The sequence below is a fragment of the Manis javanica genome, chromosome 15 (assembly GCF_040802235.1).
Source record: "Manis javanica isolate MJ-LG chromosome 15, MJ_LKY, whole genome shotgun sequence".
NCBI classification, from domain to species: domain Eukaryota; kingdom Metazoa; phylum Chordata; class Mammalia; order Pholidota; family Manidae; genus Manis; species Manis javanica.
Window position 1 is genome coordinate 62,363,022 of NC_133170.1, and position 25,972 is coordinate 62,388,993.

The 25,972-nt window shown below is 44.4% G+C and overlaps 1 protein-coding gene across 1 annotated transcript; it reads left to right on the forward strand.

The window, feature by feature from the left end:
• The first annotated feature begins 2,457 nt into the window (after positions 1-2,457).
• BRI3BP (BRI3 binding protein) lies at positions 2,458-25,268 on the forward strand. The gene is made up of 3 exons (XM_037014339.2): positions 2,458-2,759; positions 15,046-15,148; positions 24,727-25,268. The coding sequence occupies exons 1-3, from the start codon at positions 2,559-2,561 to the stop codon at positions 25,146-25,148; spliced, it is 726 nt and encodes a 241-aa protein (XP_036870234.1). The 5' UTR covers positions 2,458-2,558; the 3' UTR covers positions 25,149-25,268.
• Positions 25,269-25,972: the final 704 nt, after the last annotated feature.

The window sequence follows — 25,972 nt, forward strand, 5'->3', positions numbered from 1 at the left end:
TTCCGGGCTGTCCTCTCGCGAGAGCAGGGACTAACAAGCCCTCTGGGGCGGGGGCGGGGCCATGCGGAAAGGCAGGGCCACGCAGGGAGGCGGGGCCAATCTAGAGGCGGGGGCGGAGCCTTAGGGGGCCAGCAGAGGCCCGAGTTTAAGAGCTCTAGTTCACAGTTGGTGTAGACTACCTGTAAGTCTACTTACTATCTTGGCTCCTTGGGGCTGGCAGTGTTTTGTCATCTTTTAATAGTAGCTTGGCTACTTGGGAGTGGGAGTATTTTGTCATCTTTTAAAATATAACCCTGCCCCTAACACAAATTTCTTCCCTCCTTTTTTTTTTTTGCTCCTTCTCATTTTCTGATATTTCTATAATAAACATACATTAGTTGTGTAGTAAAAGGGCACTACACATTTCCGTTGCAGGGACAAAAGAAGCCACCTATTAGCTCTAAACTCTCATTACCACATCACATTGTCTGTAGTGCACTTGGAAATAGTGTATTTTCTGAATCCTGTAATTATCTTGTGAATAGAACAGTTATATTGTGTCCCATTTTTTCAGTTAAAAGCACTAACTCGTTAAGGGAAAACATTTAAATTATATCACAAGACAAGGTGAGGCACTAGGAGTTATTTTAGAAGGGAACCTAGAACAAGCTCTGTCTGCTGAGTAGGTAAGCAATGAATAATTACTGAACGTAGGAAAGAATGAGTGAGTGGATGAATGAAGAGTGTGATTGAATTTGAATAAGCTCCCCTCTTCCCTACAAAAACAAAAACAACCCCCCCAAAACACATAGGTGGTACATGAGAGGACTTAGGTAGTATATATATGAACACGTTTTGAAGTTATATATTTATTTAAGTGGATTTTGGGGAAAAAAGGATAATCAGCATATCAAACCTGTTTTCACGGGTTTTATTGCTTAGGATGATAGGGATCCACAGTCTCTTCTTTAAATATGTTTAAGTAAGCAAACAGCATGTCCATTTTTAAATTATCAGGTCAATAATAGTCCACTATCCTTCATTTTCTTTTAAAATTTTATATACCAGAAGATTGTCTCCAAAGATATAAAGAACATTCTATTAAGCAAGAAGGAAAAGACATATACACAATAACACTATGGTTCTCATAAATACAATGTTGAACAAAAGAAGCCAGTCACAAAAGAGCATAACTGTGTGATCCTATTTATATAAAGTTCAAAGAACAGCGAAAATGAATCTTCTGAATTTTGGAGGGGAACACAGTGAATGGGGAGTGTAAAGGGAGCCTTTTTGGGAAGCTGGTAACGTTCTGTTTCCTGATATGGGCACTGATTACCTTGTGTGTTGTTTAAATTCATAGAGAGTCACCTTATGATTTGTGTGTTTTTGTTTGAATGCTATACTTCAAAAAATTTCATTGAAAGAAAAGATAAAATATATGACCAGTAAATCTATGAAACCCTCACCAGGAATCCAGGAAAATATAACTTCAAAAATAGACTATTTTTCAGTCTTTGGATTGACAAAAATTAAGTTTTATTTTCCTGGTTGTCTCAAAAAATGTCTGGTTAGACACGGTTTGTTTTAATTTAGGATTGCATTTGGTCATTGGGGCTCCCAAGTCTTTTTTAAATGATCAGTAATCCTCTACTTCCTTCACTTTTTATGACACTTATTGAAGAAACTGGGTCGTTTGTCCTGTAGAACGCTCCACATGCTGGATTTGGCTGATTGCTTCTGCTTCTAATTTTTTCCTCCATCCTCCACTTTTCCTATAAATGATTGGTGAGACGCCTGGGCCAGATTAGGTTAGGGTTCAAAGTCCTTTGGCGAGAACCTATCACTGGCGGCGCTGGTACTTCCTGCTTCTAAGATTGGAGTGTCCAGATCACGACAAGGTTCCCACCAACCTTTCACCTCTTTGTTTTAGTGTCTTGATAATGATCTCCTGGATCCATCATGTCATTAAGGGAGGCAAAATGATTTTCTAATTCTCTCCCTTCCACCTCATTTACTAGCTTGACTTAATCAAAGGGAACTTGACCTCCTCTTCTGTTCTGTGGCGCTAAAATACGCTGCGTTCAGGAAGGGCAGGAGGGATGCTTAATGCTTTCCCTTTTTAAACATTGAAATGAATGAATGAGCGGTGCCCTTGCCGTGGCCAGTGGTGGCCAATCATCGGGTGGCCAACCGTTGACGATTCAGAGATGTATCAGTTATTCCCATCCGTTGCGGTCATTAGCTTGGCTGAGGCCGCTGCAAGTTTTACAGGCATGGTTTGCTTGTCACAAAAAAAGTTAAATACAAAAATTATTAAAAAAAAAAAAAGGTTGAAACCCCCAACCAGCTCAGGGAGGCACCCGGTTGGGGGGCCAGGAGGCCAGGCCACCCCAGCCCGGGCAGCCCCAGCGGGGGGTGGCCTGCCGGCATCCGGGGGCGGGGCGAGGCGTAGGCAGGGCCGTCGCGCCTCTGCGCGAGGGGCGGGGCAGGTGGCGCTGCGACAGCGCGGCGGCAGGCAGAGGCGCGCGTCCCCGCGAGCGGCCCCAGCCCTGCGGACCCCCATCCCGCCAGCCAGCATGGGCGCGCGCGCCTCTGGCGGACCCCGGGCCCGGGCCGGGCTCCTGGTGCTGCTGTTGCTCGGGCTGCTCGCGCCGGGAGCGCGGGGCGCGCGGGGCCGCGGCGGCACCGAGAAGAACAGCTACCGCCGCACCGCCAACACCTTCTCGCAGAGCGTCAGCAGCCTGTTCGGCGAGGACAACGTGCGAGCCGCTCAGAAGGTGGGCGCCGGGCCCGTGTCCGCGGTCACCTTGCCCTCCGCCGCGCACCTTGGCGCCTGGGGCGGTCTTGGGCCGTGTGCGGCCTCCGGGGCCGCAGGCCGGCGAGGAGAGGGCGGCCCGGCCTGCGCCCCGGGGCCTGCCACCCGCCCGTCTGCCCGTCCACCGGACCAGGGGCGGGCTGGATGTTAGTCCCGGCGTGAGGCCGGGCCGTCCCGCCGCGGGCGCCCTCTACTCCGCATGGCACTTCTCCTTGGACCTTGTCCGCGAGCGCGGTGCTGCCCGGGCCCTCGCGGCTGCGCTGACGCGGCCGCGCCTCTCATTCATTCTTGGGCGCGTCTGAATGGGCGCCCACTGTGAGCCAGGAAGCCCCGGCCCGCCCGCCTGCGCGCGCCGCCCTCCCGGCCACCCCACATTGCCGCCAGCCTCTCATGCGCCCCTCTTCCCTGGAACTCCGCGGGCCCTCCGCCTTCTGCTTCCAAGATATTTAGGCTTTTTGGGGGTTTTGTGTTTTTGAACTTTACAAGAAAGTAAAGGGGGTACTGCAGGCTACTCCTTTGCTTTGGCAACCTGTCCCGGCAGTCGTCCTGAGCTCCTACTGTGTGCCTCCCCTTTCCCTTGGGGAGCTTTGTTTACCTTGGAGCTGTTTGGGAGCCTGCAGCCTTTGGGAATGGTGTCGATCACTCGGGAGGTGCGCAGGAGTTTGGCCCTCTGGAGCTGGGGGCACAGGCGCCACTGGGGGCCAAAGTCCACGAGAAAGGGGTAGTTACATGTGATAATGCGGTTCCTTGAGTACAGCCCTTGCTGTTCCTTGTGTTAATTCCCTTGCTTTGCGCTTAGCCCTGGGTTTTTGAAACGGTAGAAGTTTGGGTTCAAGTTACGACTCTACCACTTACAAGCTAGCTGCCTTTGGGCAAGTGGTTTTACTTCTTTGAGCCGCAGTTTCTTTTTCCTTTAAAAGAGGGCAATAATAATGTCCTCTTCATTGTGAGATTGTAACTATGAATCATTGGTATTTCGGTGGCCCCAGAGGAAGGACTGAATATGTCAGCTACTGTTGGTAGTTACATCCTGGCAAAGGTGTAAATCAACAGTGCTTAGCTCTGCTGGAAAGACTTTCAGGGTTAAAAAAAAGTTTTCTGGTGCTTGAGATGGAGGAGGAAAAAAAGAACTTTAAAACGCAAATCAGATTGGCTGGATATTCTTATTGGATCGAATAAAAAGTTAATTTTTAGGAAAACTGTAATTTCTGACCACCCTCTCCTGTGGGTGTGCAGACCTATAGGAGGTTGTGGATTTTGGAGGGAGAGATCTCTGTAGGTGGCCAAGAAGGGAGAAAGCATGACCCAACAGCTATGTGCAAAAACGCTGCCATCCAGCCTGCTAGGTATAAAGGGTGTGAGCAGGTGAATCTGCACTTCCCTCATGCCACAGTGCCTGAGTGATTTGAGGACAGGAATAATTTGTTCTAGAGCATGAAGACTGTGCAAGGTAACCACACAAGCAATCCATGTCTCAGATGATGGGCCTAGGTGAGAATCTAAGGTCCATGGACATGAAATACAAAATAGACATATAAGGGCTTAACCTCTGGGTTGGTATCAAGACAGCTGTATTTTAGCAAAGAATCTGAGAACTTCGAGGTTAGAACTTTCTGGCGTACAATAGAATTTGTGCCTTCAATATAGATGATAAGACAAACTTGTTGTTTGGCTAAAATGTGCTTTTATAGAGTAACTCAATCCTTAGAACAACCCTGTGAGGTAGGTACTATTAATGACTCAATTTTACAGATGGGGAAGATGAGGCACAGAATGGTGATGGGATGGGCTTCAGGTCAGACTGAGTGACAGAGCCAGACTTGAGTCTGCACTGGTACCCTTGCTGGTTTTCCTTCCTCATACACCTTCCTGGCTCCCCAGTCAGGGCACCATCTATAATGAGGCTGACTTGACATTTCCTGCAATTGTAGCCCAGGCCCAGTGTAGCCCAGATGGGCCAGACTTGGGAGAGATTGTTTTATTAATTTTAATTAAATGAAAACTGGCTCTGCTAGCAACTGTAGTTTTCACCACGCCTGAGTTTACTAATTGGAGCCAGATGGGCATGGTGGATTGTGAAGTTTGAGGGTATTAAAAGAACACCCCACATTCTAACCCAGAGCTTTTCTAAAATAAACCCGTGCTTTCTGGTTTGTAGTGCAGGCCTTGCGGTTCAATGGACATAGGTTCGAATCCCAGCTCTGCTTCTCGCTAGCTCTGTGACCTTAGGCCAGTTGCTTGACCTCTCTGTTTCCTTTGTGCAGAGGACATTTGTTGGAGGGGTGAATGGGATTAGTTGTTTTGTACAATACCAGGCACTGAATAAGCCAGTTAGTAAATGGCAGAAGATATGTATATGATGAAGGGATTTGTCTGGTAGGAGAGTAATATATTCATTCATTTAAAAATTATTGAGCAACTTGTACATGAGTGTTCATAGCAGCACTTTTCCCATTAGCCCATAAGTGGAAACAACCCAAATGTCTATCAGACCACAGATGGATTAAAAAAATGTGATCTATCTATGCAGTGGAATATTATTGGCTATAAAAAGGAATGAAGTACTGACACATGCTACATGGATGAACTTTGAAAAAAAAATGAAAGATGCCAGATACAAAAGGCCACATGTTTTATAATTCCCTTGATATGAAATGTCCAGAATAGGCATATCCATAGAGACAGAAAGCAGACTGGTGATGGTGGTGAGGGTCCAGAGGCAAGGGGGAAATGGGGAGTGACTGCTTAATGGGTGTGAGGTTTCTTTTGGGGGGGATGATAGTGTTTTGGAACTAGATAGTGATGGTTGCACAGCATTGTGACTGTGGTTATTGCCACTGCATTATACCTTTTAAAGTGGTTAAAATGGGTAATTTTATGTTACCTGTTTTTTACAATTTTTAAAGATTCTTAAACACCTACTACATGGAGCACAAGCCAGACAAAATACCCCTTCTTGAGGAGCTTTCATGCAACAGCCAATAAACAAGTAAAAAATAAATAAAACAAGATTATTTCAGAATGATAAGAGCTGGGAAGGAATGAAAACAGGATGATGTAATAATCATGGTGGATAACCTTTGTTTAAGCTTAGTATGTGTCTGACACTGTTCTAAGAGAGAGTTTCTGTTGTCATCATCTCTGTTTTACAGGTGAGGAAAGCGAGGTACAGAAAGGTTGAATCTCTTGCCCACAGTTCAGCTAATCAGTGGAAGAGAGCTGGGAGCACCTCTCCGGAATTGGAAATAACTAAAATAGAGAGGCAGAGAGGGGGACAGGGGCTGAATGAGAAGGAGGTGGAGGGGCAAAGGGACAGCATGAGCAAAGGCCCAAAGGCCCTGAAGTGGAAACGGGCTTGGTGTGTGTGAGGACCAGAGAGGGTGGGTGCATGGCTGCAACAGAGTGAGCCAGAGACAGAGGGAGACACGCAGGACCTAGGGTTTAACAGACTTGATGATGATGCAAGAGGGGCATTGCAGAGGGCCAAGAGGAAGGGGTCCAGGTGTCCTACCTGGAGGAGGAAGAGTTGGGGCACCAGCAGTGGAGGAAGGGGCACAAGTCAGGTGGGGAAGATGTGTTGATGGGAAAGGAAAGGCTGTTATAAGGTTGGGGCAAGTTGAGTCTGGATCTTGGGAAGTACAGAGAAAAAGATAGCTGGTCCAATGCTGGCCTCAGTCTACTGCTAAAGTGAGCGTTCTTTGGCTTTTGTTGTTTAGTTATTTATTTTTTTTTTAAGGGAGCTTAACATTTATAGGGCTTTAAAAATAAGTAAGGTCATAGTTGCATGCAATACAATTTCAAGTAGTTCAAAAGTTAAAAAAAAATAATAAATTTGCCTTTCACTTATGACCCAATCTTCCATTTTCCTTTCCAGAAGCAGTCAGATACTCTGAGCATACATAGGCATAGAGATGCATGATCCTGCCCTTTGTTGGTTTGTTTCTTTTTCACCATGCATACTTTCTGCACCTTCTGCTTTTATTTTAGTTAATAAATTTTGGAGGTCAGACCCTATCAGTACTTAAAAGCTTTGCTTCTTATTTTTTGGAGGGCTGCGAAAAGCAAACTGTTAGAGGGATATACCATAATTTAAACCCACCTCTAATGGTCAACATTTTGTTAGTTTCCTGTCTTTTGTAATTCCAAACCTGGCTGTAGAAAAGGTCTTTCTATATAGATTTTTCTGGGTTCACATAGATAAGTTCATCTGCAAATTGTTAGAAATGGAATCGCTGAATCAAAGGGTCTGTTCACTGTAAGTTGAAATATAATTGGTGTACTTTTCTGAATGACGAGTAGAGGGCATAATGAATTCTCACACCCCAAACACACCCATGTCACCAGCATGCAGCTCTAGAAATGGATTGTTCCAGCTCTCCTTGCCCCAAGATAACCACTCTCCTGACTGCTGACCATATAAATTAGTTTTATGAGCTTGTGTCCTCTGTGCACAGTTCCATATATATTTTTAATGTTGGGAGAAATTACAGAATTGTTTTCCAAAGACTCCCAGTTTCCACTCCCAACATACCTATAAGGGCTTTTCCATCAAAGTGTGTCATCAAACGTTTTGAGTTTATTATGTTTGAGATACATGGTCTTTTTGTGTATTCAGGATCCATTGGCCTTTCCTTTTCTGTCACCTGTTTTCTTTGCCATTTTTGTTCTGAGCTGTTGGTCTTTTTTTTTTTTTAATACGCATTTTTTTGTTGTTGTTTGCAAGAAACTCTCGTGAGCAAAATAACTTAGACATTTTCCAGTCTTTTTCTCCCCAACAACGTTTTAAGGTGGAATTGACACTGTACTTCAACAGACCACACATATTTAAAATGGGATAAAAAAATACAAATGTGTACAAGTTGATGAATTTTGACATATGTATATACACCCATGAGAACATCTCCACAATCAAAATAATGTTTCTGATAACTTTTAACTTTGAAGATTTCCAAAGTACAGAAAAGTTGAAAGAATAGACTTAGGAACAGCTATAACCTCCTCACCTCATTTACTCATTGCTCACATTTTCCTCCAAACTTGTTTTTCTCTTTTTTTCTACAGACACCATACACACACACACACACACACACACACACACACACACACACACACACACACATTTTTCCCCAGCTGAACCATTTAAAAGTGACTCCCTCAAGGAACTTAAATTGAGTACAGTAATAATTTGTAATGTACAGCTAATACGTTTCCATCGTAGCTTTTAAAAAAAAATCCAATACCCAATCAAGGATGGCTCATTGTATTTGGTTTTCATGTCTCCTTAATGTCTCCTTTAGTCTGTTAAAATTCCCTCACTTTTTTGGGAGTATGGGTAGCTTTTATGACATTGACATTTTTGAGGACTACACACCAATTGTCTTTTTTTTATAATAGGTTTATTGAGCTGTAATTTGGATACCATACAATTCATTCATTGAGAGTCTGGTGGTTGTTCATACATTCAGATGGTTGTACAACCATCACCGCCATCAATTTTAGAATATTTTCATCACCCCAAAAAGACCTGTGCCCATTAGCAATCATTCTCCCTCTCCCATCCCTAGGCATTCCCTAATGTGCTTTCTGTCTCTCTAGATTTAATTATTCTGGACATTTCATATCAATGGAGTCACACAATATGACTGGCTTCTTACACATAATGTTTTCAAGGTTCATCCGTGTGTCTGGGCTTCCCTCCTTTTCATAGCCCAATAATACTCTACTGTGTAGAAAAACCACATTTTGTTATCCATGTATCAGTTGATGGACATTTGGGTTGTTATCACTTTTTGGTTACTATAAATGATGCTGCTACAAATGTTCATGTACAGGTTTTTTTAAAATTTTTATTTTGGTATCATTAATCTACACTTACATGAGGAACATTATGTTTACTAGACTCCCCCCATCACCAAGTTCCCCTCACATACTCCATTGCAGTCATTGTCCATCAGCATAGTAAGATGTTGTAGAATCACTACTTGTCTTCTCTGTGTTGTACAACCCTCCCCATGCCCCGCCCACATTATACATGCTAATCATAATGCCCCCTTTCTTCCTGCCCCCCGACCCCGGCCTTATCCCTCTCTTCCCATCTATCCTTCCCAGTCCCTTTCCCTTTGGTAACTGTCAGTCCATTCTTGGGTTCTGTAAGTCTGCTGCTGTTTTGCTCCTTCAGTTTTTTCTTTGTTCTTATACTCCACAGATGAGTGAAATCATTTGGTATTTGTCTTTCTCCACTTGGCTTATTTCATTGAGCATAATACCCTCTAGCTCCATCCATGTTGTTGCAAATTGTAGGATTTGTTTTCTTCTTATGGCTGAATAATATTCCATTGTGTATATGTACCACATCTTCTTTATCCATTCATCTACTGATGGACACTTAGGTTGCTTCCATTTCTTGGCTATTGTGAATAGTGCTATGATAAACATAAGGGTGCATCTGTCTTTTTCAAACTGGGCTGCTGCATTCTTAGGGTAAATTCCTAGGAGTGGAATTCCTGGGTCAAATGGTATTTCAATTTTGAGCTTTTTGATGAACCTCCATATTGCTTTCCACAATTGTTGAACTAATTTACATTCCCACCAGCAGGGTAGGAGGGTTCCCCTTTCTCCACAACCTCGCCAACATTTGTTGTTGTTTGTCTTTTGGATGGTGGCGATCCTTAGTGTTGTGAGGTGATATCTCATTGTGGTTTTAATTTGCATTTCTCTGATGACTAGCAATGTGAAGCATCTTTTCATGTGTCTCTTGGCCATCTGTATTTCTTTTTTAGAGAACTGTCTGTTCAGCTCCTCTGCCCATTTTTTAATTGGATTATTTGCTTTTTGTTTGTTGAGGTGTGTGAGCTCTTTATATATTTTGGATGTCAAGCCTTTATCGGATCTGTCATTTATGAATATATTCTCTCATACTGTAGGATGCCTTTTTGTTCTATTGGTGGTGTCCTTTGCTGTACAGAAGCTTTTCAGCTTGATATTGTCCCATTTGTTCATTTTTGCTTTTGTTTCCCTTGCCCGGGGAGATATGTCATGAAGAAGTTGTTCATGTTTGTGTCCAAGAGATTTTTGCCTATGTTTTTTTCTAAGAGTTTTATGGTTTAATGACTTACATTCACCATGTACAAGTTTTTATGTGAACATGTTCTCAGTATTTTAGGGTATAAACCTAAGAATGAAATTGCTGGGGTCCATGGTCAGCCTAGCATTTCAAGGAACAACTGTGCCAATGTCCCATTTTATGTTCCCATCAGCAGTGTATGAGGACTCCAGGTTTTCCAGGTCCTTATCAACACTTGTTATTTTCTGACTTTTATCACGGCCATCCTGGTGGGGCTGAACTGGTATCTCACTGGGGGTTTGGCAGACCTTTGTCGTTTGAAATGCGTGTTGTCTGTTGTTTTCTCGATTGAGGACATACATTTCTGGTGAGAATTCTGCATAAGGGGTCTTGTGTGCTGGCATGGCAGCTGTCAGGGTATCTGCCCTAGGGGTGGCTTTTCCCCCTTGTAATTCATATATGATCTGTATGTTTGTTCCAGCATTTTTAGTTTATGTAGGCTTTGCATTTTGGTATGTTCCTTACATGCCTGGGCGACCTCTTAACTGCAGAAACCCTGTGCCTTCTCTGATTTGCTCATCAAAACATTTGCCCTTACAGCCTGATTTTCCCTGGAGCCAGCTTGCATGTCAGGTGGTGACAGGGGTGAGGAGAGATTGGGATGCAGGAACCCTCTGGACTTGGGTGTCCAGGCCTTGCTGCAGCAAGAGGAGGAGGATGAGATCCTTAGCTTGAGTGATTTTGTCCTCTTCCATGGGAAGGCCACAAGCCTCCTGAATTTGTTCACCCGAATCTCCTTTGTTTTAACTTTTCATTAGGAAAATTGTCCAACAGACAACGGGAGAAAGAATGGCACAATGAACCTGGCACCCGGCACTCAGTGCCTCCATGTATCAATTTTCTGCCACATTTGTTATATTTATACTGTCGTCAGAAAAATTCTCTAAGCCTGGAGTAATACATTAAAACAAATCCAAGACATATTCATTCACCTTAGAAGACTTTCATCTACATTTTAACAAATAAGTCTGTAAAGATCATTAGCAGCACAATACCATCATCATGCCTCAGCTCTTTAAGAACAAAGCCAAGTCATTTTCCAGCATCCCCAACCGACTCCGATGTCTTTTTACACAACTGCTTTGTTTATAGTGGGATCCAAAGTTTTCACTTGCATCTTACTGCTGCGTCCTTTAAGTCTCTCAATTTCTTAGTAACTTTTTTTGCTTTCAGAACAGTTTTAGACTTACAGAAAAATTGAGAAGATAGTACAGACGCCCAATTTCCCATTATTAACAGCTGACTTCATGTAGCACATTTGTTACATTAATGTACCAATAGTAGTAGAGTGCATGTAGCGATAGCCCACTCTTTGTTTTGATGTCCTTGGTTTTTATTGTCCTTTTTCTGTCCCAGGATCCCATCCAGGACATCACATTGCATTTAATTGTGTGACAAGTTGTGACACTTTCTCCCTTTCCTTGTTTTTGGTGACCTGGACAGTTTTCAGGAGTCCTGGTCAGGGATTGTGTAGGATGCCCCTCAATTGGGACAGGTCTGATGTTCTCATGACTAGACTGTGGTCATAGGTGTTGGGAGGAAGGCCACAAGGGCCAAGTACCATTGTCCTCATGCCATGTCAAGGGCACATACTTTTAGCATGATTTAAGTTGCTTTTACTTTTCATGGCTGGTCCTCTCTCTTCCACTGTTTTTTGTTCTGGTGCCCGTTTATGGGGTAGACAAGCCGGGCACTTGTCCCATCACCATCTCCATGCCTGCATCTGGCTGATACATCCTCATGGTGGCATTTCCCCTGTTCTTTTATTCCTGTATTCCTGTGAACTGCACCAAAATCCAAGCATCAGGTTTGGATTTTCTGTGAACTGCTTCAGGCTCTGGGCCTCACTGTAACACCTGTATGGTCTGCCAGGGTTGCCGTAACAGAGTACCACAGACTGGGTGGCTTAAACAACAGAAATTTACTAGAAATCTGAGCCCAGGGTGTTGGCAGGGTTGGTTTCTTCTGAAGCCTCTCTCCTTGGCAGGTAGATGCTGTCTTCTTCCTGTGTCCTTATGTGGCCTCTCTTCTGTGTGTCTGTGTCCTGATCTCCGCTTCTTAGAAGGACACAAGCCCTGTTGGATTAGGGCCCATCCTAGTGACTTCATTTTACCTGTCCCCTTCATTTACTTTAAAAACCCTGTCCCTAAATCACATCTTGGGATACTGAGGGTTAGGGCTTCAACAGAGGAGTTTGGAGGAACACAGATCACGCCCCCTTAAGGCTGCTGTGTCTTCACACAGGTGAAGTGGGCTAAGGTGTCATGTTGGAGCTGTATCCAGAGCGAGCAGTGCCAGCCCAGAGGGCAGAGAGCAAGTTTCCCTCCGTGTGGCCAGAAAGGCCGATAATGGGCCCTTCCTACATCCATTCCCACCTGCCTGGGCCCGTTTTCAGGGTGGGCCTTGTGTGGACAGGTGGCCACTCGGTTTGGAGCCAGGGCCAAGGCTCTGTCCTTGCTGGGAACGCCAGGTCGCCACCCAACCATTCTTGCCTCTGGCAGAAACAGCCAGACCCCGTTCTAGGGCAGTTGGTGCTATTTTAAAGGTCTGAAATCTCTCATAAAGCCTTGGTACAGAGCCCTTCCTTTTTCTTCCATTTGAACAAATTATAAAAATTGCTATTCATTGATGAATGTGTATAACTTGTGTACTTTAGAGAAGTATGGCAGGATAAACCAAATGTGGTATCTGTAACATGGAATACATTTGGCAATAAAAACAAGTGAACCACGCACGGGTTTGTGCTACAACACGGATGCACCCTGAAAATGTTACTGGGAGTGAAAGAGGCCAGGCACAGAAGGTCATGTATTGTGTGGTTCCATTTGTGTGGAAGGTCCAGGAAAGGCAAATCCATAAAGACAGAAAGGAGATTAGCAGTTGCCTAAGTTGGGGGAGGAGGGAATGGGGGTGACTGCTAAGGGGTACAAGGCTTCTTTTAGGGCAACAAAATGTGCTAAAATTAGATTATGGTGATGGTTGCCCAACTTTGAATTTTCTAAAACCACTCACTGAACTGAATGTACGTTTTAAAGACATGAACCTAATGCTTTGTAAGTGCTATATCAATAAAGCTCCTAAAAATTGTAACTAAACCAGTACTAATGTGCCTTCTACCTGGGTGAAGATAACTGCCTCCCAAATTCCCCACCCACCCCTGTCCTCACCAAAGAGGGGCAGCCGCCTTCCCTTCTCTCTGACTGTATGCTTCCTTCTGACCTTCTCATAGTCTTTTTTTTTTTTTAGGATATTTTTACACTTACACTTTTTATATAGCTTTCTTGAAGTATAATTCACATAACCATGGAGTTCATCCATTTAAAGTATACAAATCAGTGACTGTTCGTATAGTCACAGAATTGTGCAACCATCACCACAGTGTTGTTAGGACATTTCATCAGCTCAAAAAGAAATCCTGGACCTATTAGCTATCAACTCCCCCATTCCCCCAGCCCCTGGCAACTTCTGATCTACTTTCTGTCTCTATGGATTCGCCTGTTCTGGACATTTATATAAGTGGAATCATACACTGCATGTCTTTTGTGTCTGGCTTCTTTTCCTTAGCATCACGTTCTCAAGGTCCATTGATGTGGAAGCATGCATCCTTTTTTAAGGCCAAATAATATCCCATTGTTTGGACATCCCAGGCTTTGTTCATCTGTACATCAGTTGATGGCCTCATAGTCTTTAAATAAAATCCCCTTAGAGCAATTACCTAAGGCCAAAAGAATGGTGTCCTTCTAGGACATATTGGGGTCAGTGCTCTGTCAGAATATTGGATGTCCATAGGCATTTTGACCATTTACTGATGCTCAAAACAAATGAAAGCATTCACACGAATATCCCATTTAATGCTCCAATAACCAGATGGGTAAGTACTATTATTGGCATATGTTAGCTGGAGCCCTGGTATGTGTATATATATAGAATATACCCATGGCTAACTAATGAGTAGTAGGTAGCAGAGTTGGGATTTGAACCCAGGCAGTTAAACTCCCAACTGGTGCACTCTCAGCCACACCATGGTGCTGGTGCACACATTGGGATCCTCTGCTCTCCTGGTCACTGGTTCAACCCTGCTGCTCCTTCTCCTCCGTCCTGGAGGAGCGATCTGACTGGAACATCCAGTTTAAAAAACTGCAGCCAGTACACTTCAAGGCATTTTGAGCCAGAGGGCACGTGCAGGGTTCTGCAGTACTCCTGTTTGCTCTAGTAGCACAGGCTGGAACAACCTAGGTGTCCATCAGCAGGGGATTGGTTAATCAGCTGCAAGTGTGCTGTTAACAGGAGGGTGGCAGCTCTGTATGGTATGAGGCTAAGTAATCCCCAAGACAGACTATTAAATGAGAATCACTGCAGTACCATGCACATAGGCTGCCCTGTGAAAAAAGCCTCTTTCTATGCCATTATTCACCCAGCACATCTCAGAGAGGCCATGCATGTGAGTGGTAATGATGGTGTCTCTGGAAGGGGATTTGGGTTTCAGGGAGTAAGCTGAGAGGCTTACTTTTCACTAATTCCCATTTGGAACTTTGAGTTTTATACTGTGTATTCAGAGTATCACTTATTCAAAAAAATCAGGGGAAGTGAGGCTGCACCTCACATAAATGTTACTTTGGCCTAGTGGTCTCCAAAACCACCTGGGACCTAATGAAGCCCTCCGAGGTGCGAGGTCCTTGGGGTTGGATAGGTCAGGGGTCTCCAGTGTCCCACATGCTGGGGATCCCGGTGTGGCTCACATGTGAGAACCACAGTTCTCCACCTTCAGGCTTGCCCCTTGTATCAGCAGAATCAGGGGCAGAAGCTCTCTGTTTATCTGGGAAACAGGCAGGGAAGGCAGACACCTTGACAAGATAGCGAGCAGGAAGGCACCAGGGGAAACCGGGAGTGGATGAAACAGCTTTAGTGCACAGTGTGCAGGCTCTAAAAGGAAGGTTTGAACAAATTTTGCTGGGTTCTTAGCCTGCCTAGCTCAAATCAGTCCGCAAGGTCTAAGGCCACACCTGATGAGGCCTTTCACGTGGGCTGGCTGTGTTTTCCCGCTCAAGTGTAAAGACAGCTTGGCTGCACTAGGAAGGAGGGTGTGCTGGCCATGCCAAGAGTGACCGTTCTTTTATTTCTGCAGTTCTTGACCAGGTTGACCGAGAGATTCGTGCTTGGCGTGGATATGTTTGTGGAAACAGTGTGGAAAGTTTGGATGGAGCTCTTGGATGTTCTTGGACTTGACGGTAGGTGTGTGCGGGGATCTTTCATTTGAGGTGCTGTTTATTCTGGTGGTTCTCAACTGGTGGAAGCAGTATCCACAGTGGCTGGTCCATGAAATGCTTTGGAGGGGATATGAGGATACAAGTGAACATTTTTTACTATAATAGTTGTGTATATAAGCTGCCCATCAAAGCTGAGATTCACAGAGGCTATTTAGGATGTGGTGCAAGCAGGTAGTGCCGACTTGTTGGAGCCTCTGAGTTGTTTGGATCTCTAACAAATGGGTGCAGCTGCTTAGGCAGAAAGGGCTTAACACAGAGGATGAGGCACCTGCAGCGTTGTCAGAAGGGCTGGAGGAGCCATGTGTGACCCCAAGAACACTGCCAAACCAGCTGGCCAGGGAAGCTGCCACCCTGCTCCAGGAATCAGGAGGCTGCCGCTGGAACCATGGAATTCAAGGACGCAGCCCTGGTCCAGGCTGCTGCCTCTCTCTAGGAAGACTGCAGTAGCATGTGTCCAGATCCCCAGGCCACCCACCCCCAGGGGTGGTGAATACTGGGGACACTCCCAGGACTCAGCATGTAGTCACACTCATAGCTATGATTTATGACAGGAAAGGGACACGGAACACGGTCAGCAAAGGGGAGAGGCTCTTGGGGTGCAATGTGGGGACCAGGCTCAGCTTGCAGAGCCCCCTCCCAGGGGAGTCACACAGGACAGGTTAACTCCCAGCCACAGGTCATGACAACATGTGTGAAGTGTCAGCTGCCAGGAAGCCAGTCAGAGACTCGGTGCCCAGGATGTTCCTAGGGCTGCTCACCTAGGCACCCTCTGCCTGCGACTTCCAAAAGCCAGACCCCTTGAAGGAAGGCAGGGACCCAGCACAAGCCAAATGCACAAAGAGTCCGGGCCAGTGAGCCCCTCCTATCCGGAAACAGAGGTGTTCTCTCCACACCAGCAATTAACTCAGTTCTCCATGGACACGGACCAGGAGTTCACAGATTGAACTCAGTTTTGACACTCTGGAGGTAACGGTCAGATCTCACAGGTTGAGGGCTCAAGACTGCCCCCTAGACGCCAATTGCAAGTCCAGATTGCCATCTGTGCTGTGACCCAGTAGCTATAGATTGGAGGTTCCCACCACCTCCTCCCTGGGTTCCATTAATTTGCAAGAGTGGCTTACAACTCAAAAATCCAGTTTACTTACCAGTTTACTTACCATATGAAAGAGATGCAGAGTTCAAGGTATGGGGAAAGGGCCAGAGTTTCCCACACCTCTGGAGCTCTCTGAATGCTGACCCAGTCCTTTTGTTTTTTTATGGAGTCTCCATTACATAGGTGTGATTGATTAAATCATTGACTATTGGCAATTGATTCAGCCTCCAGCCTCTCCCCTCCCTGGAGGCCAGTGGGTGGAACCAAACGCTCCAACCCTCCAGTTTCCTGGTCGGTGCCCCTGGCGACCAGCCCCTGTCCTTAGGATCTTTCCAAAGTCACCTCATTAACATAAGCTCAGGTGTGGCGGAAAGGGGCTAGTTATGAATTACCAAAACACCTTAATCTGTGTCATTACATAGGAAATTCCAGGGGCTTTAAGGGGCTCTGCTAGAAACAGGAATGAAGACCAAATATGTATTTCTTATTATAAGTCACAATATGACACTCCAGAAATTCAAGTGCCCAGATACCAGCCAAGGGTCCCTTGCCAGCAGGCCTTTAGAGAGAGCAGCCCCAGGCCCACCATCAGCTTTCTTATATCCCTCCTCACTGGGTTTCCTCTTGGCCCATGTGATCCCTTCTCAGATCAGCCAGAGTGATTTTTTTTTAACTTCTTTTACTTCATAGTAATTAAAAAAAAGAAAAAGTAAGTTGGATCAAGTCACTCTGCTTAAAACTGCCCAGTGACTTCCTGTTGCTCTTGGAGTTCACACAGGTTCATCCTCCCTCCCCTCCATCCTCTTCTTAGACATGCCTGGCCTCTCCTGCCTTCTAGTCCCTTTAGGGGTCTCTGCCAAGAGTGACTGAGTGATTTCCCAGCTCTTTGCCCACCCTGGATTCTTTCCCACCCTTGAGTCTCTGGTCCATGACATCTCCTCTGAGGGGCCAACCCTGACTACCTGTGTAAAGGGACCTCTTTTCTCAACTCACCACTCCTCATCAGCTGAAATGGCCCGTGGATGTGGGTGGGTGTGGGTACATGTGTTTTCTGCCTGTCTGCCTTCTGGAATCTTGACTCCCATGAGCAGGGTCTTGCCTGTCTCCTCTGGGCTGCACTCTGGGCCACAGCTCTGCCTCTGGCCAAGGACTGCTGGCCCCACTGCTTTACTGCAGGTGTGAGTTGAATTGTGTCCCCCAAAAGTACCCACAAAGCCATGGTACCTGTGAATGTGACCTTATTTGGAAATCGAGTCTTTGCAGGTGTGATTAAGTTAAGATGAGGTTATCCTGAATGAGGGTGGGTCCTAAATCCAACGTCTGGTGTCCTTAGAAGAGGGGAATTTGTACACAGAGACACAAAGAAACACACAGGGAGAAGCTGGCCAAGGTGAAGGTGGGCAGAGATGGGAGGGATGCAGCCCCAAGCCACAAACGCCTGGGGCCACCAGAAGCTGAAAGAGGTGGGAAGGACTTTCCCCTAGAGCTGTCAGTGGGAGTGTAGCTGTGTCTACACCTTCATTTCAGAATTCAGGCCTCCAGAGCGGGAGAGAATACATTCTTATTTTAAGCCACCAAGTCTGGTCTTTTGTTGCAGCTACCCTAGGAACCAATATGGTTGTGTTACACACAGAATCTCCTGGAATCCTGCCATCTGCCCTCGATAAAGAAATATCTTACAGACTGGAGACTAGGGATTGAGGTTGAGCTGCATAGGTGGGGCAGCCTGGTTCACACCCACTGTCATCCCCCTCAGCCACTGGGAACCCATCTCCAGCCTTGAACCATGGAATGCAACCCTTGAGAGGTCTTAGGCCAGGTCGGGGTACCTCACGGCTCAGGCAAAGAATCGTAGCAGCAGTGTGGCCATTTGAGAGGATGCTATGCAGCCTGCAGCCTCCCTGGGGCTGTTGAGGTCCCCTTCTGGGACTCAGGCTGAGTCAATGCATAATCCAGATACAGCAATTGCATGCAATCCCGCTCGGAATCCATATTCACCACCTGTACAGCTTGTTAAACTCTGGCAGTTTAAACAAACCTGATTGCAAGAGATTGCATGCAGCTTGGAATGAAGAGCTACAGAGTAGAGACAGCCTTCTAATTACATGGGAGTGGATCAGAGTTGTTTCGCAGCAGAATGCTGAGGCCCTAAATGCTCACATTCAGGATGAGCGCAGCTAGCACATGGCATGGTTTTTCCTTCTTTCATGATATATAAGTTTCAAGGCCTCCAAAGACCTTTGGAATTTGTGTCTTATGCTTAGGAGTTTGAATGTGCAAAAGGCCTTATAGGAAACTGTATTTCAAAGTTGGATATTCTGGTACAAAACATTTCTGTGAGCAAGATCCTCTAACTTTGTTCTGAAGAATTTTTCAGGGCTCTGGTTAAATTGACACTCCTTAGCATGGAGTGGTCCAGGCGAAATAGAATACCAGCCACACATGCGATCTTAACCATTCTAGTTGGCCCATTAAAAAAATAAAGAGAAACTGGTGAAATTAATTTTAATGAAGTATTTTAGTTAATAGATGAAAAATATTGTCATCTCAACTTGTAATCAATATGAAAAATTATAAACAAGGTGTCTTACATTTTGGGGTATATGAAGTCTTCAAAATCTGGTCTGTATTTGACACAGCACATGTCAGTTCAGATGAGCCACATTTCAAGTGTTCAGTGGCCATGCGTGGCCAGTGGCTACAGTAACAGACAGCATGGCTTTAACTCACTCTAGGTCTGCTGGCCTAAGACACTCTTCTGGGAAACAAAGCACTTGTCTGGGAGTTGAAAGGGTGGATTTAAAGCTTCCACCTTCATCAAGCCGTGTACTTTCCCTGAAGACTGTAGGTCACTTCCATCACTTTGGGGGGAATATGAATTCTGCTGTGGTGATGCATCAGGATAATACAGGGCATGGGTGACTCTGGAACCCAGGCACCCTGTGTTGGAGTCCCATCTCTTCCCTGGTCTAGCTGTGGGACCTGGGGCAAGTCATGCTGTGTCTGAGTCCCCATGTGGAAAATGCTATGCAGCTTCTCAGCGCACTGGGAGGATTAAATGATACACATGCCAAGCAGTCACAACAGTGCCTGGACCATGGTAAATACCTAGAAACCACTTGATGGCTTATGAAGGGGCTCTGCTCCAAAAAGTAAGTCATCATGCAGTTCTGGGACCCACCTGATTTCACTTCTCCATGCTGAGGGCCAATCGGGTACGGCTATGCCCAGAGCCAGCTTTCCCCTGGTTCTGGACTAGCGGAAGATCCCAACCCAGCATGACTGGTGACCTCATAAGAAGGGGAAATCTGGACCCAGCGGCACATGGGTAGGAGGCTGTGTTTAGATGAGCAGAGATCAGGGTGATGCTTCTGCGAGCCAAGGAATGCCAGATGGCCAGCAAACCACCACATCCAGAGGGCAGGCCCGGAGCAGATTCTCCCTCAAAGCCTGAGAAGGAACCAGACCTGCTGACACCTTGATGTCAGACTTCTAACCTCTAGAGCTGTGAGAGAAGACATTTCTGTTGTTTAAGCCACTTGGCTTGTGGTACTTGATTGTGACAGCCACAGGAGACTAACACAGCACCCACTGGCTATAAGGCAGTGCATCCCGAGTTGCTCATGTTCTGTTTAGGGCTTTTAGGGCCTCTGGTGGGGCAAGGTTGCTTCTTATCACCCCGCCTTGACTGAAGTTTTACCAAAGTAGTTGATTTGGGGGGTACAGGTTAGCATTGTCAGCTCCTGCCCAGGATGGCTCCTTGTTCCTGCTGATCACCTGTCTTAACCCCTTGATAACATCATAGTACCTGGGATGTGGCTTTGGAGGTATAATCCAGTCCAGTGGTTCTCAAACTGCTCTGAGGAACCGTGAGACTCTTAGGGGAACTGTGAGGTCCTCCTCTTCCAGCAACATGTCTGTGTGAGGCCAGGTGTCAACCTGTGATTCAACAATTTTTTATATCAATTATATGTTGATAATATTTTGAATATATTGAGTTAAATACCTTAACATTAATTTTACCTGTTCCTTTTTGTCTTTTTTAATGTGGCTACTAGAACAGTTAAAATTACATATGTGGCCTGCATTTGTCGCTGGCATCCTATTTCTATTATATTCAAAAATAGTTTTGAGGGTCCAGTTCTTTCCTAATGAGCCAGATATTAAAGAGATTTGCAAAAATGCAAAGCAATGCCCTGTTCTATGTTTTTTTTTGTTTGTTTGAGAAACAGTTATTCTTCATGAGAAATATATTATTTGTGTTAACCTTAATGTGTTCACTGATATTTTTAAATGATTTCAAAATAACGATGCTTAAAAATTAACTTATACCTTCCATTTCATTTTGCTATGAACCTAAAATTCCTCTGAAAAGTCATCTACTTAAAAAAGAAAAAGTTTAAGAGAAATTAGCCTGGAATGTATGTTAAAGTCCAAGATCATAGTGAAACCTTTTTCAAAGTTAAGAATTTATTAAAAATGAATTTCTATTATGGTAAATATAGATAGAACCCATATAAATAAAAGTCCTGAGACCACAAGGTTTCGTTTAGTCTCATCTTCTGCTGGAATTAAGTGTGAGTCAAAACCACATATAGGCAGAATGTTCCCAGTGCCTCTGGCACCTGGCTTCCAGGAGTCCCAGGCAACCTCATGCCTTCATCCCTGGAGAAGGTTGCTGTTTTGCAAGGTTGGACCCCAGATGAAAGTGTCCCCTTGGGTGCAACAATCTGATCGCTTTTGGTGGACGTAGGGAGGGTTGGAGGCAGTCACACTGTTGATGCATTTGGAGACTTGAAAAGCCCAGATTCACGTCTTCCAGCTCATGTGCGATCTGCATCTACGCTTACCCACTGCAGATGGTCTTAGCCCCCTTCAGTCCATGCCCCTCCCTTCCCCCTCCTGCAGAGTTGATTGTGCATCAGGCAGCATGTCTCAAAGTGAGACCCTCAGGTCAGCAGCAGTGTCCTCTGGAACTTGTAAGAGGTGCGGGTTCCTGGGCCTCCACAGACCTAGGGAATCAGACGCCCTTGGGGTGGCATCCACTGCCTTGCTCACAAGCCTTCTGGGGGATTTGGAAGCACACCCTCAAGTTTGAGAACTGCCGGTGTAAGTTAAATGCTCTTAGTATAGAACTCCCCTTGAATACAGCAGACCACACCATGAGGAAACAAGCAATTGCAGAATGTAGGACCTTCTGCCAGAAAAGGAGTGTGAAGAAACTAGCCTTCAGAAAATCAGTGTCATAGGAATTTTCAAGATTGCAGAAGACCAACACAACCACTTGCAGTGCATTAACTATGACTGGGTCCTGGCTGGGGTGGGTAGGCGATGGCCGACAGATACATATATATTCCTGAATAACCAGGGGTGTTTGATATTATGGAATATAATATTCTTAGGTATAGTCAAAGTGTCCTGGTTTGGAAGAGGATGTTATTTTTATTCTTAAAAGAGGAAAGGCATCAGAATTGGAAAGGAAGAAGTAAAACTGTTATATTGGCAGATTACATGACTTTATATATAGAAAATCCTAAAGACGCCACCAAAAATCCATTAGATCTAATCAGTGAATTCAGGAAAGCTGTAGGGTACAAAATTAACAAACAAAAATCAGTAAAGTTTCTATAGATACACTAAGACACATAACAAATTATCTGAAAAAGAAACGATCCTATATATAATAGCACTGAAGACAGTAAAATACTTAGGAATTAACTTAACCAAGGAGGTGAAAGATCTTCACTCTCAGGGCTATCGGGCATTGATGAAAGAAATCTAAGAAGACACCAATAGAAAAGTATCCTGTGTTTATAGGTGGGAAGAATTAATAGTTAAAATGTCCATACTACCCAAAGCTGTCTATAGATTCAGTGCAATCCGTATCAAAATTCCAATGGCAATTTTTACAGAAGTAGATAAAATAGTCCTAAAATGTATATGCACCACAGAAGACCTCAAATAGCCAAAGGAATCCTGAGAAAAAAGAACAAAATAGGAGATATCACACTGTCTGATTTCAAGCCATATTACAAAGCTATCATAGTTAAAACAGTGTAATAGTGGCATAAAAACAGACCAATGGAACAGAATTGAGAACCCAGAAATAAACCCATGCATATATGGTCAACTAACATTTGACAAGGGAGCCAAGAATACTCAATGGAGGATAGTGTCTTCGATGAATGGTGCTGGGAAAGTTGGATATTCACACATAAAAGAATGAAAGGAGACCCCATCTGACACCATGTACAAAAATTGAAATGGATTGGAGATTTAAATGTAAGATTGGAAACCATAAAACTCCTTGAAGGAAATTCTGGTGATAAGCTCATTGACATCAGTTTTGGTGATGATATTTTGGGTTTGACCCCAAAAGCAGAAATAAACAAGTGGGAGTACATCAAACCAGAAAGCTGCACAGCAAAGGACACCATCAACAAAATGCATAGAACCTGCAGAATGGGGAAATATATTTGCAAACCATATATATGTTAGGTTATATATATACATATCTCCAAGATATATGAAGAACTCATATAATTCTATAGCAAAAAAAGCAATCAATTGTAAAGTGGGCAGAGGGCCTGAACATTTTTCCAAAGAATATATATGAATAGCCAAGAGGTATACAAAAAGGTGCTCCACATCACTAATCATTAGGGAAATGCAAATCAAAACCACTATGAGATAGCACCTCATGCCTATAAGAATGACCATTATTAAAAAGACACGAGATGTGGAGAAAAGGGAATCCTTGTGCACTGTTGGTGGGAATATAAATTGGTGCAGCCATTATGGCAACCAGTATAGAGGGCCCTCAAAAAATCTAATCAGAGAACTACCATGTGATTCAGTAGTCCCACTTCTGCGAATAAACCTGAAAAAATGAAAACAGTATGCTGAGGAGATACCCGCACCCCCATGTTCACTGCAGCATTATTTACAAAAGCCAAGACATGGCAACAGCTTAAGTGTCCATAGATGGATGAATGGACAAAGAAGTGGTGTGTGTGTGTGTGTGTATATACACACGTACACACAATAATATTATTCGGCCATAAAAAAATGAGTAAACCCTGTCATTTGTGGCAGCATGGATAGACCTTGAGGGCATTATGCTAAGTGAAATAAGCCAGACAAAGACAAATACCCTATGATCTCACTTATACGTAGAGTCTAAAAACAAAAACAAGAAAACTCATAGAAAAAGAGATGAAATTTGTGTTTACCAGAGACTAGGATGAAGGATAAATAAGCAATGGGGATGTAATGTCCAACACGAGGACTATAGTTAACACTGCCATGTGGTATATTTGAGTTATTAAGAGAATAATAGATCCTAAGAGTTCTCAATATAAGGAAAAAAATACCCCTCGCCCCGTTTTATATCTCTGAGATGATAGATGTTAACTAAGTTTATGGTGATCATTTTGCAATATATGTAAGTCAAGTCATGCTGTATACCTTGAACTTATACAGTGCTGTATGTCAATTTTATCTAAATAAAACTGGAAAAATATGCATGCTGAAGTACAATATCTTTCAGATGATTTGTTAAAGTATGTGACTAGAGAGATGAAGCAAAATATGGCAACATCATAATTGTTAAACCTAGGTGGTTTCAATAGGAGTATTTATTTTACTGTTTTTTAACTTTTCTGTTTGAAAATTTCCTTAAGTTGGGCACACAGAAGATGGAACACTTCCATTTCACTCCATGCTTAAGATGGAACTTCATGTGTGTGCACTTCATGATTAGGTTTGGCTGTAAAAGACTCAAAATAACAGCCGCTTAAGCAAGATGGAGGCTTATTGCTTTTTTATGAAAGTTTACAGGTAGGTGGTTAGGCAGGTAGGTGGCCATGCAGCACATTGTCCTCAGGACCAAGGCACCTTCCATATTATTGGCGCCCCCATACGTGACTTCCATTCCCTCATGGCCCAAGACTGCTGTTCCCACTACAGCCATTGTATCCACATTCCAACAGGCAGAAGAGGACAAGGTAAAGGGCACATTCTCACTATTTTTAGGAAAAAACCCTTTAAGCTACCACAGAACATTTTTGCTTTTCTCTCCTTGATCAAGGCTTAGTCATGTAGCTGTAAGGGAGTCTGGAAGGTGCCTTTAACCTGGGCAGCCATGGACCCAGACCAAAATCGTCCATTTGTTATTCTGGAAGACAGGAAGGAAGGAAATTGAAGGACAGTTTGCAGGCCTTGTCCTGCCACAAGAGATATTTTAAACTAAGGATATGGCAGGCAGTCTTAAAGGGCTGCCCTGACTTCTCCCAGGGCTTTCTGTGAAGGTTAATGAGGCAGCTGACTTTAGTTCCCTGGGTTGTTGCAAAAACCCAGCAAGTGAGCTGAGCTGCCCTACCGCCAGCTTGTAGAGAAACCCCTGAGTCCCAGTAACCAGCCACTGTCCCTCTTTTTTGTTCTGCAGTCTCCAACCTGTCCCAGTATTTCAGTCCAGCCTCCGTGGCCAGTAGCCCAGTCCGTGCCCTCCTGCTCGTCGGCGTTGTCCTCCTGGCCTACTGGTTCTTGTCTCTAACCCTGGGCTTCACCTTCAGCATCCTGCACGTGGTATTCGGCCGCTTCTTCTGGGTTGCTCGGGTCGTCCTGTTTTCCATGTCCTGTGTGTACATCCTGCACAAGTACGAGGGGGAGCCGGAGAATGCCGTCCTACCCCTCTGCTTCGTGGTGGCCATCTACTTCATGACCGGGCCCATGGGCTTTTACTGGCGCAGCAATCCCAGCAGCCCCAGCGTGGAGGAGAAGCTGGAACACCTGGAGAACCAGGTCAGACTGCTGAACATCCGTCTCAACAGAGTGCTAGAGAGTCTGGACCGCTCCAACGGCAAGTGACAATCAGCCAGCCGGCCGGGTCCCCTCATACCAGCGCCCTCTCTCAGAAAACAAAAGAGAAGAAGAAAAAAAAGAACACCAAACCCTAAACAATCTTAATAAACGTTCCTGAGCAAGAGAGTGGTGCTTTGTGAGGGTATTTCCGGCCACCGGTCGACTCTAAGGACTCATTCCCAGAGGAATGACGAGATCATTTATGTAGAACTACCCACAAAGTGTCATTAGTGGAAATAATATTTTTTAAACAAAGGATATAACCATATTAGCTGTACAGTATGAGAAGTTTGTGCATAGAGCATAAAGTTAATTTTTTCAAGCATTTAAATACATCTTTTGTAAGGTTTTTTAATAAAGGCAGATCGAGTTGAGTTTATTAAAACTTTACATGGAGGGGAAGAAACCTGACATTTTAGAAACGTTTTGATGCAGGTGGTTTTTTTCGCAGCATTGGGAATTGGTGGGTGAGGTCTGTGCATATTATTTTCATGTTCCAAAACTGTGAGCTTCATTTTATATTATTTTTGTTTGATGTTGACTTAGTGAATGAATATTGTCACCTCTGAATGTGGATGGTTGGGCTCAAGGATAAAACTAAATGTCCTAGTGACCCCAACCAAGCCCCCATCAATTATATTTCTAAATGAAGAATCATTATTTGTAGAAAACCTCAGATGTTTTTTCCCTTCTATACTTTGATGTATTTTAATCTTAATATTTTGTAAAGGAAAATTAAAGGACAGACAAAGAAACGCCTTTGGGGTTTGATACCAAGAGCTACCTGGGTGAGCATCAATGCTCGCTCAGGAACCTATTTGATGTCCTAA

Coding starts and splice junctions, on each gene's coding strand:
- BRI3BP (XM_037014339.2), top strand. CDS start 2,559: ATGGGCGCGCGCGCCTCTGGCGGACCCCGGGCCCGGGCCGGGCTCCTG. Junction 2,760..15,045: donor ACGTGCGAGCCGCTCAGAAG/GTGGGCGCCGGG, acceptor TTATTTCTGCAG/TTCTTGACCAGGTTGACCGA. Junction 15,149..24,726: donor GGATGTTCTTGGACTTGACG/GTAGGTGTGTGC, acceptor TTTGTTCTGCAG/TCTCCAACCTGTCCCAGTAT.